Source organism: Falco punctatus, assembly GCF_963210335.1.
Source record: "Falco punctatus genome assembly, chromosome: 11".
Classification (NCBI taxonomy): Eukaryota; Metazoa; Chordata; class Aves; order Falconiformes; family Falconidae; genus Falco; species Falco punctatus.
The window spans coordinates 35752578-35770395 of NC_137591.1; the positions used below are offsets into that span (position 1 = coordinate 35752578).

General features: G+C 49.1%; 1 protein-coding gene and 1 long non-coding RNA gene across 16 annotated transcripts; both read right to left on the bottom strand.

Annotated features, from left to right (window-relative positions):
* Positions 1-154: 154 nt before the first annotated feature.
* LOC308071410 (endoplasmic reticulum-Golgi intermediate compartment protein 3-like) lies at positions 155-13020 on the bottom strand. Of its 9 annotated transcripts, XM_080406805.1 has the most exons (9): positions 12768-13020; positions 11896-12060; positions 11200-11348; positions 8068-8165; positions 7386-7417; positions 6910-7116; positions 6656-6752; positions 3376-5434; positions 155-2433 (listed from the first exon to the last, which is right to left on the bottom strand). In XM_080406805.1, exons 4-8 carry the CDS (start codon positions 8117-8119, stop codon positions 5286-5288), a joined length of 537 nt encoding a protein of 178 aa, XP_080262931.1. In that variant the 5' UTR covers positions 8120-8165; positions 11200-11348; positions 11896-12060; positions 12768-13020; the 3' UTR covers positions 155-2433; positions 3376-5285. The 9 variants fall into 9 exon arrangements, with proteins under 9 accessions (XP_080262931.1, XP_080262935.1, XP_080262939.1 ...); XM_080406809.1 differs by lacking the exon at positions 6910-7116; XM_080406813.1 differs by lacking the exon at positions 6910-7116 and having other exon boundaries at positions 3376-5338; positions 12768-13019.
* A 324-nt stretch (positions 13021-13344) lies between these two features.
* LOC308071419 lies at positions 13345-17529 on the bottom strand. Of its 7 annotated transcripts, XR_013931192.1 has the most exons (9): positions 17290-17519; positions 16419-16583; positions 15723-15871; positions 15102-15172; positions 14771-14797; positions 14526-14645; positions 14320-14415; positions 14003-14152; positions 13345-13904 (listed from the first exon to the last, which is right to left on the bottom strand). It is a non-coding gene; the product is annotated as an uncharacterized lncRNA (long non-coding RNA). The 7 variants fall into 7 exon arrangements; XR_013931193.1 differs by lacking the exon at positions 13345-13904 and having other exon boundaries at positions 13913-14152; positions 14320-14447; positions 17290-17529; XR_013931194.1 differs by lacking the exon at positions 13345-13904 and having other exon boundaries at positions 13913-14152; positions 17290-17525.
* Positions 17530-17818: the final 289 nt, after the last annotated feature.

A 17818-nucleotide genomic window follows, 5' to 3' on the forward strand; every position in this document is an offset into this window, starting at 1 on the left:
TATAGACTCAGAACATGGCATATGGCAGCACGAACTGGCTGTCAAAGTTAATCAGTGCCAGAGGGCACTTGCATTTGTCATGAAAACAAGTTTTGAAAGCCTCTCCTTGAGTCAGCCGTAGAATTAATGATGACCAATTTATTACAGACAGAAATTCTGCTTAATAGTATCAGGTTTATGGAGCACTGTGACACCTCTGGTGATGGGAGAACCTTGCAGACAAAGGTATTACACGATACATACAGAATCTGACTTCTCAGGTCCAGTAAGATCTGCTGACCAGATCTGCAGACTGGCCCTTCGCAGCCACGTGGACATCTATGACTGTGTTTCAGAGCACCCTGGGTTATTACCTGGAGTGCAAGGCTGGACCAAGGCAGGGCTGTGTCACACACATGATGCTGAACAGACACTGAGAACGAAGCCCAGACACTCCAATGGTTCTGCAGGAACAGCCTTTCCTTATGGGACCCCATCTAGCTGTGAAGGCTACTTTTAGTCCCTGCAGAGCACTCACTGGAGCTCCTATGTCTGGAAACACATTCCGAGACCTCTGAGATGGCTATGCTCATGGCAACCTGGGTTCACAGATTCTATGGGCTTTAGTTCCACGTGAAAGCAACTGCCTGCTTACAGACCCAAGCTGGCCAAAAAAACAGTACAGATACATTCATATGGTATGTGAAAGACTGCCTTATTTGAAAACAAAATGTCCTTTAGAGCATCAAAGTAAAATATTATGATAGGTCTTACATCATCCACAGCATCTTGACAGTCTGCATTATACTCTGATGCCACTCCCATGGCTCTACAGAACATGCTATATCCCCTCCTGAAGTCTGAAATCATCTCTCCCCATCAAAGAGGGATTTATTATCAGATTTTAGAAAAAGTAAGATGGCAAACATTTACGATTTAGAAAGACCAAAGACTGAAAGGTGCAATACCTGTAAATATGCCTCCAACGATGGCACAAACTCCTGTGAGAAAGTGTGTAAAGGACCTAGAATGAGGCAAACTATTTGAACAACCAGCATGAGCTCAGATACCAATATGTCAGATAAGTAACAATTAACTAATACAAACTAATTCATAATTATCATAATACTCATAATAGCAGATAAGTATGCTTTATATAATTATTAAGAGGTGATGACTAACAGATTTAACAACTAAATAACCCATGTTGGCTACAGAATAGAGTTTGATGCTGATACTTTTACTGAGCAGCATTGAGTAGCGTTAGAGCAGTGTGCTCTAAGGAGCTCAATGGCAACACTAGGAGACAAGTACTGAATTTATAAACCTAAAGATGGACTTTTAACCACCAAGATTTTATCCGTTCCTACACAGGCAGAATGTACAGCAAGCTGCTGTAACACAAAAACTACATCCCTAAGCACATGTTAATACATTTAAAGGTATAGACATTGGCTGTCCCTCATTATGATCCTAAAATATGGGACAGCTGCAACCCCCTCCATTCCCCTGCAATTACATGCCTATGATTAATGGAGGACCCAGAAAGAAGAAAGAGGTTCCATACTGACTATGACATGCAGAAAAGCCATAGTAAACGCAGAGTAAGTAACCAGTTTGGATCAGTGTGGGTACTGCTGTAGGTGCTGGTGAGATGCGTATGCTATATAAATCATCTTCCTGTTAAAAAAAAAAGACTTTGAGGAAATTTTTCTGAACTGAGAACCATTATATCAGACTTCTGCTCAGTACACCAGTTCCCTTCATCTTGATAGTAGAATAAAAAGTTTCAGGTAATATCAGAAAAACCCCAATCCTTTTCAGATGTTCACAGTGCGAGGCATCTGGGAGTGCCTCTTCCTCTCCACTGACTGGGAAGGGGCTTGGATGGCTTTCAGGCATTAGCACTGTCATGTCTAAGTGAGGATGGAGTTTTAAGCTATGCAAAAATCAATGGAGGGTGAATGAAATGGACTGAAAGGTCTCTTACCTGTGTTTCTCTGTCAGCTTCGCCATCATGGGTTGTCATTGTTGAGACAGACACAACATACAGAGAATTGTGCTCAAAAGCCAAAAGGCCCCGTTTATTGTTCTTACAAACCTTTTTATATTTTCTCTTAAGAGTGCATGTCTGTACATGATTGGTTCACTCAGAGACCACCAGTTCATGACTGGATGGCCTTTTCTTTGATACATCCGTGATACACTTCTTCTACTTGTACATCTGGCAGTTCCTTTAGCTTGTTAACTCAGCTCTTCTTGGGACTTTCCGGACTTTTCATGGATACACGGGTATCTGTTTAAGGCTAATCTCACATTCCGATCACTCGGACCAGCCCCCACAGCGGGTGAAAGTTCATATAGCACAAACACACCAGGCAGACCCTGGTCTCCTAGTAGCCCGTTGGCCATCTTCTCATGTCGTGTGACTGAAAACTGGTTGGTCCTTACCACCTAGCAGGAAACAAACAGCAAATATTTTGTTAAAAAGGAATAGGAAAGGCTACTAAAACACAAGTGCAATGAACCACATCAATGTAGCCCTGCCCACTCGCTTGTTGGGGGCCTGACAGTGGTTATAAAGAGTCATAAAGAGCATCATCAGGATCAGGTCTATCATCATCAGGATAAGGTCTATCTTTAATACAGGCTATCAGTTAAAGCCCCAGCTAGCCCTCAGAATGAGTGATGCATCAGTCCCCAGGCTGGAGTGTTTTGGTCTCTGCTGGCAAGTAATAGCATAAGCTGTCCCTCTCGACCTCAACCCCAAGTCCATGTCATCCTCTACTAAATCGTAGTCCATTAAAGCACACTTCAGTAGACAGGAGCAATATGAGAAAGCCACACACACATGTGCGTGCACACACACACACACACACACAGAGGAGCGAGAAAAAAGGAATTAATCCATAAAGGCAGGAGAGTACCAGGGCTACAGACTGCCCATCTTTATATAAGTAAAGATCATGCTGCAGCATTCTTCTGTACCCTGCCATTCTTCTACACACTCCTAACAGTCCTATTCTTACAGCAAATAAGTTGGGTTTCCGTGAAATGGAATTATGTTCTATCATCCCTAATAAACCATCTGACACAAATTACGATCCAAACTGAGAAAGATACTATCCGGTTTCTTTACCACATTCCACATTTGGGAGTTTCAATTACTGAATGTTTAACGCAGCGCCCCAGTATATGCGGCGAATGAAGAGATGGGATGCAGCTCGATGTGTACAATAAATCGACATTTGCTTGCAATCACGAGTTTATATGTGTTCAGAAGCTGTGCACTTTAAACAGATTGGTTCTTTAAGCTAAGCATTACATACTAGGCAATCCCTGATTGGTGGTTAACTACAAACAAAGAACACTTATCAATTAACAGCAAGGTGTTACCTCTCCTTGGTGCCATCCATTCCTCATTCCCGGCATGACTCATCCTGTTGATTGTTACCTATTCACATTCCTTGTCCTCCCAGGGTTTGTGGCCTACAAGCTCGAGCACATTCCTTTCAGCTAACTGATTGCCACTTTATGGTCCTGATTTGCAGGCCCCCTCCTGCAAGTATACATCTGGCAGCACACTTGGATCCATAGCTACCATAAGTATAGGCATCATGGTCTGCATGGATTCCACTCCTGGTGACTAATAAAAAGCAAGTCTTTTGACAGAAGTCCTTTGAAAACTGAACAACAGCTCTACAGTACAATGTGAGATTTCATCAAGAGAAACAGAAGCCGTGGTATGCTGGGAGGTGGCCATAAAACCAGGGCTCTGATTAACTGTCCTTCGTACTTCAGGAATTTTAATCATCCACAGAAACTGCAGAGGCATTCTGAATCCAAGCAGAATGAGCTTCCAGCGTGGTCTGTAGGTTCTCCCAGTATCACCTCATAGCAAGTAACTTCCACCCAATTTCCAGGAGAGAACAGATGGGTCCTTTCTAGACAGGTGACTGAAGAAAGAGGGGCCCACAATAAGGACTCATCACATGAGTACCGAGTCTTGCAAACAGTTCCAGTCTTTAGGGCAGATGAAGAAATACAAACTACATCTACGTTTCCAATGGATTGTTAGATTGCTCTGCCCACATGGCTCTACAATAACTTCACTCGAATGCCTGCATTGTATCGACTGTGGCCATGTGCCTCCTCAGACCTGTGGTTCCTATGCGGCTTCTGACATAATGGGTGATTAACCTACTGGTAATTTACATTTTAGAGTGCCTCAAGCAACAGAGGTTGCATGGACGTGCAGTATATGTGGTACATGCCAGAGAGTGGCATGAGTTTGGGCGAAGAGCCTGAGGTGGTAAGGGTTCCCAATGCTGTGTGGTTTGCACACTGTTATAAAATTGTGTGTGTAGCTTAAGGGAGTAAAATTCTGACATAGTTTCATCCACATGTAGATCTGTCCGTGCAGTGAACAAGCCCTAGAACCAGGCCTGGGTTTCACCTCAGAGGAAACTGGTTCACTGTTAAAAGCTGGGCACGGGCCACTCATGCAGCATAGCAGATGTGCAACCAAAACCTGGCAGACAGCTTGTAGTGAATGTTCACAGAGGTACTAGAGCAAGTGGCACCTGTTTCTTCCCCACAGCGTTAGGTAAGTACACTGGGTAGCACTGGTGGTGAAGTCTGCACAAAAGTAGAGCTGCTGCCTCTATTGGCATTCTCTTTGCAAAAGAAACATAACAGCTTACAGCACTTTGCTGCCCTAAGACTACAGGGGCCCAAATAATAACTTTGGGGTTTGTTTTTTTTTTCCAAAAGGAGGTTCTCTGTAACTCTTGAGATACTGCAGAATGATGGCAACCAAAGCAAACACTTCCAAATGAAAGAGAGAAATCAGAGTTCTTTCCGCTCCCTCAGGCTGGCTTCAGAAAAGAGCATAAATTTGTGTCTGTTCACAGGGTCTTCCGCCTCACCCTGGTACCTCCCTGGTAATTTGTTTATCCTACTTGTCCCCAGAGAAGGACACATTCTGAAAGCAGGGCTGGAAATCTAGCCACCCTCTTGTGGAAGGGTTTTTAAATTGGAAACAAGCCTGATCTTGGGGTTTTCTCCAAAGAGCATTTTTAGGATCTCCTTGCTGCTTTGACTTCTGAGCATGCAGTACAAGGGATTCATGAGGGAACGTGATGAGGATGGCATGGTCACCTTGATCTAGGTGGCGTGGAGGAGGCTGAGATCTGCTTCATCACGGCTGCAACATTACAGATAACATTACACCATAGAAACTGTTATTCTTGCTTCTGGTGGTGATATGAAGAAAGTCAAACAGGTTGCGTTGTTTCTACCAGAGGTCAGATACTGTCAGTGTCAGAATCTGAGGAGAAAGTCTCAAGGCTTTCGCTCACTTGCCAAAACAATAGGGGAAAAAAAAAGTAATTACCATCTACTTTCATATACACTGTGGGAACCACTTTGACAAAATACTGAAACATCATGGAAGCTATAAGCAAAGACAGAGACAAAATTAATAACCAGTGAAGAGCTGGAAAGCTCAACTGACAGGTTAGGTAGACACAGACTGGTTTTGTTCGACTCATCAGGGAACGTCTTTCTTCACAACAGCAACTGGAGGCTTCCAAGGACAATAAAGTTAATCTCTGACATGACTTTTCCTTTTGCCAAAGCAAATCTTCTTCCTGTTCCAACCAAAACCAAAACTACTGGCTTGTTGGCCTTGATGAAATGGAAACTTTCTACAGAAAACTTCTTGAAAATTCTTATTTTAGCATGTGAAACCCCTTATTTCAACAGCATGGCCCCAAGAAAACACCAACTCTAAAACAAGCATCCTCTATCAATTTCAATTAGCTCTACAGTTTATGGCTGTAGAAGCATGGGTTTTACCGTATCAGGAGATGAAAAGGACGATCTGGATCACTGAGGAAAAAAATACGATGAGAACTCCTGCTGTTGCCTCAGACCAGCCTGCTCCTTCAGTCCTCTTAAGGATAATGGAAGGCCGAAGTCACTTTGAAAACCTGTTTTCTATTAAATCCTCTAAAGAAGATTATCCATCTATTTCTACAGAAGAAATAATTGCCATATATCTTTAGCTGATCTGCAATAAACACAAATTTGACCTGCTGTCTACTTCTGCCACTTCTTTTCCAAAGCATGTCTTCAATCCTAATTCCTCAAGAATTTGGAAAATTTAAAAGAACAGATTCAGGTAGGGTTACCTACCACCACCTCAACTTCATCCTCCAAGCTTTATTATATATGCACATAAGCAGGCTTGTGCCAATAAGCCAAGATTATAGTTTGAGCAGCAGTAGCATGAGGAGAGAATTGCCTTTGCTTTTCAAGCCAGCAAACTGGAGCTATAGAAAAGATGAGCAATATTTCAACTTCATTGCAGCTGTCTGGCTGTTACTGTCGGGTAGATCAAGGTCAGGCAGACACCACAGCTCTCCAGCAGCTACCAATTAGGCCACGAACACTGAAAACAAAGATCTTTCCGAAAGGTCACAGAATCAAAAAACATCGGTACATTTGTTCCACATGAAGGGAGGCAGCTGTTCCAGAAAGAGCATAAGGTGGAGGAGTCCATGTTTTAGGCATGTCAGGGTTCTTGTTTAGGACTGGGAACTTCACTCCTGTTCTTTTGTAACACTTATGAATACAGACACTTAAAAAGAGATTTCTCTCAGATGGCTTTTACCTTGGTGTGCAGTGACATCTGTCCCATCCAGAGGATTCACAATGCCTGGATAATCCCTTCCAAATGAGAGATGTTTGATGTAGTGCGTCATGTTGATCTGAAATGGAAATGGTAATAACTCAAACAACTGCACAGCACCCGAGGGGCAAGGTAAGGAGCTTAATTATCTGTGTATTTTTCTGAGTGCAGCTCTGGAAAAGAGACAGGTCCTCCCTTACTCTGCACATCCTAATGGTAAACTCTGACATACTTACTCTTTTTTTTTTATTCATGGGAGATTCCAGGATGTGGTCTTTCTCCTTTTCCTGCTGGAAACACCCAGATGCCAGTACCCTTCCCCTCCACCTGCAGTGCAGGCTGTTGCACCTACTGCTTTCCCTGCCATAGGAGCACGATACTGTCAGCTGCCTCGGTGGCACTGGTATGGGCATCATCTGCTTTCCTCCCAGATCCAGAAGCAGCTGTGAAAATATCAGCCTCAGGAAACTGGGGAGCACAGCAAAGGAGCAAGGCAGTCTCAGGAAGAGGGGAAAAGGCTTGCCAAGCAACATGCAGATGTCCCAGACCATCCTTCACAGCCCTGTGTGAAAGCAAGTGCTAGGTTCTGCTCAGACTCGTAAAGCCAAATCCATCTGGGATCAGTACACTAGGATCTTAACGTGGCAAAGAGAGGGAAATCCAGAAGGAAAACACACCAAGAAAACTAGAACGTTATCTTGGGAACACTTACATTATCAAGTCCAAAGCTGCGCAGATTGTGAACTGTAACAGAAGAGCAGTTTAACAATATAGGTTAAGAGGGACAGGGATGCTCCTCCCAGTAGCCGCTCTACTAACACTGTGATAACAAACATATCTGTTTACCTTATTCTAGCTTATAAGGGAGCTCCTCTCATTTCCACTGAGATCTAAAATGGCATGAAAATCACCTGGGTTTCTCTTGTGCTTGCATTAGGGCACATGATAAATAAAACTGCTGCAATTCCCCATGTGACATAGACTAGCCACTGCTACACTGAATGAAAGTATCTAATTTGGGGTTACTTCAGATTAGGTATTTTGGTCTTTATCTGAATGCGTTCTTAATCTACAGCAAAAACAAGACCCCAGGAGCAAGAAAGGAAAAATTCACTGTTATCTCTGTCACCAACTGATACATGTAACTTCTCTAACTACTGTAAAACACAGAGGCACAACAGATCTAAACTAACAAATGAGCAGAGCGCAAGCCTTAATTTCACATGCAAGTGCCCTAATGAAATTATCATCTTAGCAACTCCCAGCAGCTCTGCCCACCAATCAGCCTTGCTGCTACAGCTGCCCAGACAACACACAGGGAAAGAGAAAGTCTTTGCAGGGAGAGCCTGAGCAGGATATTTGCAAACAACTGGTAGGACCAAGATGACTATTACCAGTGCCAGGGTTTGGGGTGTTTGGCCTGCCCTCTCTCTGCCCTTCCTGCATACAGCAAGGTGACAATGCCGGCAGCAGCACACACGCCCAAAGGGAGCTGGAAAACAGGGGCAATGGGAGGCAACTGTTATCTTTTGGCTGGCTACTTAAATTACTTTATGTAATGCCAGAAGCATCAGTTTCAGGATGAAAACATAACTTAAAACTTGATTTCAGTATTGCTCCTACCAGGTTTGTCCCAAGTCACACTATCATCATAAAGCAGCCAGAGGCCATGGTGCATTTTAACACTGGTCAGGAAGCCAGACCTCAGCTTTCACCTTTGCAAAGAAAATCACGCTTCAAAAGTCATGGGCTATTTATTATTTAGGAGCTGGTGGAGTCAGATCACCAAGTGCTACTACACGATTAACAAAGATCAGGAACACTGCTCCCTTGAAGGGTTTCTGATACACAGCCTAGCACAAGACAGGCCAGAACACTAAAGAACTGTCCAGAACTAGCCTCTCCTTTAAAACATTTATTCAGCATGAGTGTGCTCTGAACTCAGTTTTTTTCCATTAACATCTTTCAATAAAACACGAGAAGCTTTATCTGCATTTATACAAAACCCTTACTAAACCCAAAGAGATATGCATGCAGAACAGAGAACACACAGTTAGAAAAAGGAAATGCTAAGCCTAAACTATACTCCTCCTAATGCTCTGATGTAGGGAGAGGCCCTTCCATTTCACAGTTAAAATGTTCAACACTCAGAAACTAAGGCTGCAGTCACTGGAATTAAGACAATGGCTCTGCATTTTAAAGAGCTCAGAGCTGCACTGGCTTCAGATACTCTTGCTGCTGTCTCTTATACAAACACAGAGGTTTGTGTGCCTGTGCTGGCAACTGGATCAAGGAACTCCTTTGGATTTAAAAAAAGAAATTCCTACTAAAAATTTGGAAATACATGTGAAATGGTGGTCAGGGAAAGGAAAAAAGGGAGAAGCAGGCTTGGTATCATGTTGTGCCATTTTTCTTAACTGTTACCAGCAACACCCTGTTTCATGTTGCAGTACTATCTGCAGTTAAGGCAAGAGTAAAGTGGCTTAGCTCTCAGTGAAGTGTCAAGAACGCTGCCTTTTGCAGACACCAGCAGGGTAACCTTCAACAAATAACAAAGTTCTACATAGCACTTGGCTCTGGTGGATCTGCATTTAAACTGGACCTATTGCCAAAGGAATAAAACAGCCTCTGTCCCCCCATCTTTCTGTCGATGGCCCATTCCTGTCCCACTCCCCCTTCGGGGTGAACCATATCGGAGAACCGTGCAGCAGGCTGAAACATTAAGTATTGCTTTTATGTGAGGCTATTCTTCCAGTCAGAGTAGCTCCAAAGTGAGGTTAATCACACAGCTGCACAAATGCTTGTGCTGGCACCATGCAGTGACGCACACGGAGGGACAGGGATGCTCCTCCCGGTAGCTGCTCTACTACAACCCTGCACAGGATGATGGCAGTGATCAGCTGTTAGCATGTGAAGTGTGAACTGAGTAGTTGCAAGGCTGACAAATCTTACAGAGCAGCACTAGAGAAATTCAAGGGCACCCCTTGAGAAAGACCAGTCATTAACTAACCTGTTAGGCTAGTTACATCATGCATGACCCATTTTTAACATAAATGGAGTTGGGGCTCTCCGAAACATTTCCCCCCAGTGCTCTGCTTGGGAAGTGGGGCCATGTGACCTCATGAGGGTCAAGGGCAAGGTCCTGCATCTGGGCCGGGGCAACCCCCCCCCCCATCAATACAGGCTGGGGGATGAAGGGGTTCAGAGCAGTCCTGCAGAGGACTTGGGGGTACTGGTGGATGAAAAAATGGACACGAGCCAGCAACATGTGCTCACAGGCAGAAAGCCAACCATATCCTGGGCTGCATCCAATGAAGCATGACCAGCAGGTCGAGGGAAGCGATTCTGCCCCTCTGTCGCCTGGAGTACTGTATCCAGCTCTGGAGTTCTTGGCAAAGCAGGTCCAGAGGAGAGCCACAAAAATGATCAGAGGGCTGGAGCACCTTTCCTAAAACATGCTGAGAGAACTGGGGTTGTTCACCCCGGAGAAGAGGCTCTGGGGAGACCTTATTTTGGCCTTCCAGTACTTAAAGGGGGCTTATAAGAAAGATGGGGACAGACATTTTAGTGGGGACTGTAGCAATAGGGCAAGCCTTAGTGGTTTTAAGCTGAAAGAGGGTAGATTCAGACTAGATATAGAGAAGATATTTTTTATGATGACGGTGGTGAAAGACTGGTGGAGGTTGCCCAGAGAGGTGGGAGATGCCCCGTGCCTGGGAACATTCAAGGTCAGGTTGGACAGGGCTGTAAACAGCCTGACCTAGTTGAAGATGCCCCCGCTTCCTGCAGGGGGGCTGGACTAGGGGGCCTTTAAAGGTCCCTTCCAACAGAAACCATTCTATGACTCTGTAAACTACCACTGTCATTCTGGCCACTGTGTATTTCTGTATAATTGAGGAAGTCCTTCACAACTGAAATTATACTCTGAAAGTTCTGAATTGCTTTAAAATTCTCAACAGCTTTTCTCCAAAATATCCCTTCCAGAGATACTGATATTCAGGTCCTGGACCCAACACCATATTCCAGGTTGTAAACCATGAACTGGCTGTAGTCGGAATCGATTGCGAGAAGAATCGTTCAAAGAGCCTCGCTGACGTGGAATTTTTTGCGGAAGAGCCATTTATTTCCCACACGACTAACCGCTGAGACTTCTTAAACTTCTTTCTGATTTTAAAAACAGAAACAACTAGGACCCTGCACGGAGATCACTTTTAAGCGTACCGTATTTACTTAGGAAGCACAGAACTTTATTCCCTCGTCCTTCGCTTCGGCTTTCTACGTAACTGTCGTGAGCGTTTTAGGAAGACTCGGTAACCTATCCTATTTCATAAGCTTCTCTTCCATCCCTTTGAAAACAACTCCAGGCACGTCAAATGAAAAACGAGCTGCTCGGCGTCAGGCTCGTACCCCAAAGATCCACAAGCAAGACCAGCTGCCTCGCTCAACGGAAAGCCCTCACGTACAGCATTTCTTCCCAACTCGTGTTTCAGCGCGACTGTCATTTTCGCCCCTTTTTTTTCCCCTACCGTGAATTTCTGGAGCTGCGCAGCACGCCACGGAGTGCCAAATGCAGTCTGTCTGAGGCACACCGAGCTGACACGGAGGTCACATCCGATGCGCCTCTCCATCATCGCTTACGCTAGGCCACCACGCCGACAGGATCTCCTGTAGTTCCCTTCGAAAGCAATTAAAAGGCTGAGTTTAATTTAATTGACAAAAAAGCAGGTTTGTCGTGCAGCTGAAATTCGTTGACATAGTCGGTACCGAAACTCACGCTGGCTGTGAACGGGGTGAAATGGCAAAGGACCATCAGCCAGGCCCGAGGGAAGGCTCAAAGGCTGTACAAGCTAAAGAACAGCCAGGGAAGGGATTTTAGTCCGAGCCCAGGCGGGCAAAAGGAGATGACGTTAGTCCTGCTGCCTGCAGGCGTGTGGGAAAATCACCCTGGGGTGGGGGGGGAACTCGAGAAAATTGCGTCCTAACGGAAGCAGGGTATTACGGAGAGCTTTTTTTAGGGTAGGATACAGCTACAGCCTCGAGGACGGTCGGCACGCACACAGCCTGTACCGCCACCGCTCCCTAAGCAGCGGCTCGGCGCACGCCGACAGCGGTGACGGAGGACGAGCTTAAGGCAAAAAGCCAAAAGCAAACCCCTCAAAGCCCAGAACCGTTCTCAGGAACGCAGGAGTCAAGCCTAAAAGCGGTTGAAAGCTGCCTCCTACCTCTTCCCCCTCCGAGACCGGCACGTTTCCTCGCGATCCCTTTTCGCAAACAAAAGACGGACGCCTGCGGTATCAGCTTGGTCCCGAAGCACCACGACGCGCTTGCTGGCTACACGCTCTCTTCTGACAAGGCTGACAGCTTCTCCGCACGCGACAGCCGAGGCCCTGTGAAACACGAGGAAGGCAAACACCGGTAACGTCTCGCAGGGGTCAGGAGGAAGTCAGGATGCACTGCATTCGGAGCCCGACGCGTTACCCAAAGGAATTACCCCAGCAGAACAAGAGGCAGGAACGATCGGTAGACAGGCAGACCACATGCACGGCAGCGATACCCCCGTCAGACTTGCAGGGCGCTTCCAGTCCCAGCCCGCTGCCGCGGCTCAGGCCGGCGGCTGGGGGAAAGACAAAGCCCCGCGCAGAGCTGCGGCGGCTGCCCGGGCAGCCCAGAGGCGGCGGGGGGGGGGGCGGCAGGTCGCCGCGGGCCGACCCCTCCCCTCTCCCGGGCCCCGCCAGGCCGCCACAAGCGGCGAGCACCGGGGCCGCCCCGCCGCCGCTCCTCGCCTCCTCGCTGAGGTAGCGGCGCAGCCCCGAGAGACAAAAAAAAAAAAAAAAAAAAACCAAAAAAAAACCAGCCCAAAATAGGCAGCACCGTGAGGAGCCCGCTGACCACCGTCGCTGCCGGGGAGACGAGAACGGCCGGCAGCCCCGCCGGTCCCGGGCCGGGCCGGGCCGGGCCGCCCGCCGCCGGCACCAGGCGCTCCCCGCCGCGGCCGAGCGCCGGCCCGCCGCATCCCCCGCCCCCCCCCCCCCCCCCCCCCCCCCCTTCGGCCGCTGCCCGCCGGCCCCCGCCCGCCCTCAGGCCGAGCGCTCACCCAGCGCGCCGCCGCACGTCCCGGCCCGAAAGTCTTCCAGGCTGCCGGCGAAGGCTCCGCACCGCCACGCGCGCGGCGGCGCGCCGCGCGGGCTGGAAATGAACCCCACTTCCGGGGCCGTCTGCGTAACCCGTACGTGCGAGGCCGAAGCCCCGCCCCTAGGGGGCAAGCCGTTTCCGCGCACGCGCAAAAGCGGAATTGCGTCATACGCATGCGACGCCGCCGGAGACCACGCCCCCTTCGGCTTCAAGCCGGCACTGCGCATGCGCTGCCCTCAGTTTTGCCAGTACTTCTTCTGCGCATGCGCGAAAACGGAATTGCGTCATACGCATGCGACGCCGCCGGAGACCACGCCCCCTTTGGCTTCAAGCCGGCACTGCGCATGCGCTGCCCTTAGTTTTGCCAGTACCTCTTCTGCGCATGCGCAGAAGCGGAATGGCGTCATCACCACGCGACTACTCCCCCCAGACCACGCCCCCTTTGGCTTCAAGCCCCGTCTGCGCATGCGCTGCCCTTACTCTGCAGGGCGGCCACGCTGCTGCCGCCTGGCGAAAAAATTTCGGTACTGCAGCCAGTCTACCTAACAGACTGCACCCTTTATTAGACGAATGGAAGCGAGAAGGGAACTCTGCCCACGGCCCCTTAGCAAGTCGCCCGGCTTCACATCTCGCTGGATCAACTTCTTCCAGGGAACATATTCAATTCCACCAATCTAGAGAAAAAGAGAAAAAAAAAAAAAAAAAAAGAAAAAACAAAAGAATCACTCGAGAGACCAGGCATACACTTTTTTTTTTTTTTTTCCTTATAAAAACGCCAGCAACATTGTCTTCACGATAAAAGAGGCAATGAAACCTTTTCTTGTCAAATGTAAGGGCACTAAAGAGAAGGTAATTCGACAGACAAGACATAAACCTCTCCAGCTCTTTCCCCACGTCTATTTGGCATTCGTTTCCAAAAACTTTCTCGGGTGAACGTCTTTTGTCTTTGAGCAGTGCGACAGGCGGTTTGCAAACGGCACAAGTCTCTGCTTTTGAAAAATCAGCTCAGACTCTGTAATCACTTTAGATGGGGCACTTTGTGTTTCAGAGAAACAAAACCAACGCTGAGTCTTTCCTTGAACGACACAGGCCTGTTCACCTTTAAATCAGAGAAACAACGGACGTGGTTCTGATCTCTCAAGGAATCTTTACTTTCCAACAGACTGCACCGTCAGGATCAACAAAGCAGTTTCCTACCGTTTCGCCAGCGAGCCAGAGGACTGTCTCGAGACTAAGTTTCCTTGAACAAACACCGAAGAGATCTTCAAGACTCGGTCCAAATGGCTCCGTCAACCTTGAAATCGTAGTCCCCTTCAGCTCCACACCGCTTCAGTCTGGGAACGCCCGCTAGAAAAAAAAGGAACAGTTTATTCAGTGTAACGATTCGATTGGTATACAAGCCTTCAAGGCTCCCAAGACCAAGCCTAAGAGGGTCAGGACCGTGCATGTTTGTACTCGCAGTGAAGCTCAACACCTTAGGCAACCCTCAGCCGAGACAAAGGTGAAAAACTCACCGGCGCCGAACGTTTCCTCGTCTGTAAGCTGCCCATCCTTAGCATGCAGGACTCCACATTCAAAATTCACAGGTCCCGGAGAAAGAAAACCAAAAACTACAGGACAAACAGACAATCAAACAAAAGACCTCAAATAAGGTTTCCTCTAAGGACTGTTAGATACATCTTTTGTACACGACCTACGCACGGCAACATACGCTTCGTACCAGCTCCGTTACATGCTCAAGTAGCAGACGCCTCAGACTCTGCTTTCCATCACAGATTACGATTTTTTGATGACGTTACTAAAGCTGGTCGTCTATTAGTACGATAGGTTATGCCAGTGCCTGAAATGATTTTCGATCTCAGACGCTGCACAGAAACGCCGCAGTTTTTCACTGCAATAAGCAATTGATACCTCAGTCGGTACACGTCACCGAGTGAGTGCTAGGAGTGAAAAGTTTACATTTACCTCTCGCTCTTCGACAGCCAATGAATCCTGTAAACAAAACAACATCTTTAGCACACCGGTACCGAAGACACAGCGCAAAACCCCCCGTTAATGTGCTCCTGTATTTGTTTTAATTTCAAAGTAGCCACTTCAACTGATAAAGACAGCCGATTCTCTACCTGTAACTCTACTCCTCCTTATTATCCTGCTACAGAAAGAAACAAACCGCTAGCATTTCTACGTAACGACTTATTTTTCCAGAAAAGAATAAAAAGCCACAACCGACCAACCAAAAAAAAAAACCAAACAGAAACAAAACAAACAAAAAAACCAAACCCCCAAAACAACTCACCTCCTACCTTCTGTGTCCCAGGATGAAAAGTTTCCTTCGGGTTCTTCCCAAATTTGTCATGACCCACAGGACTGAAATGCAAACGAAATACTGCTTTAGAGGAGAGCGAGCACACACCTCGACATTAAACCATGAACTGGCTGTAGTCGGAATCGATTGCGAGAAGAATCGTTCAAAGAGCCTCGCTGACGTGGAATTTTTTGCGGAAGAGCCATTTATTTCCCACACGACTAACCGCTGAGACTTCTTAAACTTCTTTCTGATTTTAAAAACAGAAACAACTAGGACCCTGCACGGAGATCACTTTTAAGCGTACCGTATTTACTTAGGAAGCACAGAACTTTATTCCCTCGTCCTTCGCTTCGGCTTTCTACGTAACTGTCGTGAGCGTTTTAGGAAGACTCGGTAACCTATCCTATTTCATAAGCTTCTCTTCCATCCCTTTGAAAACAACTCCAGGCACGTCAAATGAAAAACGAGCTGCTCGGCGTCAGGCTCGTACCCCAAAGATCCACAAGCAAGACCAGCTGCCTCGCTCAACGGAAAGCCCTCACGTACAGCATTTCTTCCCAACTCGTGTTTCAGCGCGACTGTCATTTTCGCCCCTTTTTTTTCCCCTACCGTGAATTTCTGGAGCTGCGCAGCACGCCACGGAGTGCCAAATGCAGTCTGTCTGAGGCACACCGAGCTGACACGGAGGTCACATCCGATGCGCCTCTCCATCATCGCTTACGCTAGGCCACCACGCCGACAGGATCTCCTGTAGTTCCCTTCGAAAGCAATTAAAAGGCTGAGTTTAATTTAATTGACAAAAAAGCAGGTTTGTCGTGCAGCTGAAATTCGTTGACATAGTCGGTACCGAAACTCACGCTGGCTGTGAACGGGGTGAAATGGCAAAGGACCATCAGCCAGGCCCGAGGGAAGGCTCAAAGGCTGTACAAGCTAAAGAACAGCCAGGGAAGGGATTTTAGTCCGAGCCCAGGCGGGCAAAAGGAGATGACGTTAGTCCTGCTGCCTGCAGGCGTGTGGGAAAATCACCCTGGGGTGGGGGGGGAACTCGAGAAAATTGCGTCCTAACGGAAGCAGGGTATTACGGAGAGCTTTTTTTAGGGTAGGATACAGCTACAGCCTCGAGGACGGTCGGCACGCACACAGCCTGTACCGCCACCGCTCCCTAAGCAGCGGCTCGGCGCACGCCGACAGCGGTGACGGAGGACGAGCTTAAGGCAAAAAGCCAAAAGCAAACCCCTCAAAGCCCAGAACCGTTCTCAGGAACGCAGGAGTCAAGCCTAAAAGCGGTTGAAAGCTGCCTCCTACCTCTTCCCCCTCCGAGACCGGCACGTTTCCTCGCGATCCCTTTTCGCAAACAAAAGACGGACGCCTGCGGTATCAGCTTGGTCCCGAAGCACCACGACGCGCTTGCTGGCTACACGCTCTCTTCTGACAAGGCTGACAGCTTCTCCGCACGCGACAGCCGAGGCCCTGTGAAACACGAGGAAGGCAAACACCGGTAACGTCTCGCAGGGGTCAGGAGGAAGTCAGGATGCACTGCATTCGGAGCCCGACGCGTTACCCAAAGGAATTACCCCAGCAGAACAAGAGGCAGGAACGATCGGTAGACAGGCAGACCACATGCACGGCAGCGATACCCCCGTCAGACTTGCAGGGCGCTTCCAGTCCCAGCCCGCTGCCGCGGCTCAGGCCGGCGGCTGGGGGAAAGACAAAGCCCCGCGCAGAGCTGCGGCGGCTGCCCGGGCAGCCCAGAGGCGGCGGGGGGGGGGCGGCAGGTCGCCGCGGGCCGACCCCTCCCCTCTCCCGGGCCCCGCCAGGCCGCCACAAGCGGCGAGCACCGGGGCCGCCCCGCCGCCGCTCCTCGCCTCCTCGCTGAGGTAGCGGCGCAGCCCCGAGAGACAAAAAAAAAAAAAAAAAAAAACCAAAAAAAAACCAGCCCAAAATAGGCAGCACCGTGAGGAGCCCGCTGACCACCGTCGCTGCCGGGGAGACGAGAACGGCCGGCAGCCCCGCCGGTCCCGGGCCGGGCCGGGCCGGGCCGCCCGCCGCCGGCACCAGGCGCTCCCCGCCGCGGCCGAGCGCCGGCCCGCCGCATCCCCCGCCCCCCCCCCCCCCCCCCCCCCCCCCTTCGGCCGCTGCCCGCCGGCCCCCGCCCGCCCTCAGGCCGAGCGCTCACCCAGCGCGCCGCCGCACGTCCCGGCCCGAAAGTCTTCCAGGCTGCCGGCGAAGGCTCCGCACCGCCACGCGCGCGGCGGCGCGCCGCGCGGGCTGGAAATGAACCCCACTTCCGGGGCCGTCTGCGTAACCCGTACGTGCGAGGCCGAAGCCCCGCCCCTAGGGGGCAAGCCGTTTCCGCGCACGCGCAAAAGCGGAATTGCGTCATACGCATGCGACGCCGCCGGAGACCACGCCCCCTTCGGCTTCAAGCCGGCACTGCGCATGCGCTGCCCTCAGTTTTGCCAGTACTTCTTCTGCGCATGCGCGAAAACGGAATTGCGTCATACGCATGCGACGCCGCCGGAGACCACGCCCCCTTTGGCTTCAAGCCGGCACTGCGCATGCGCTGCCCTTAGTTTTGCCAGTACCTCTTCTGCGCATGCGCAGAAGCGGAATGGCGTCATCACCACGCGACTACTCCCCCCAGACCACGCCCCCTTTGGCTTCAAGCCCCGTCTGCGCATGCGCTGCCCTTACTCTGCAGGGCG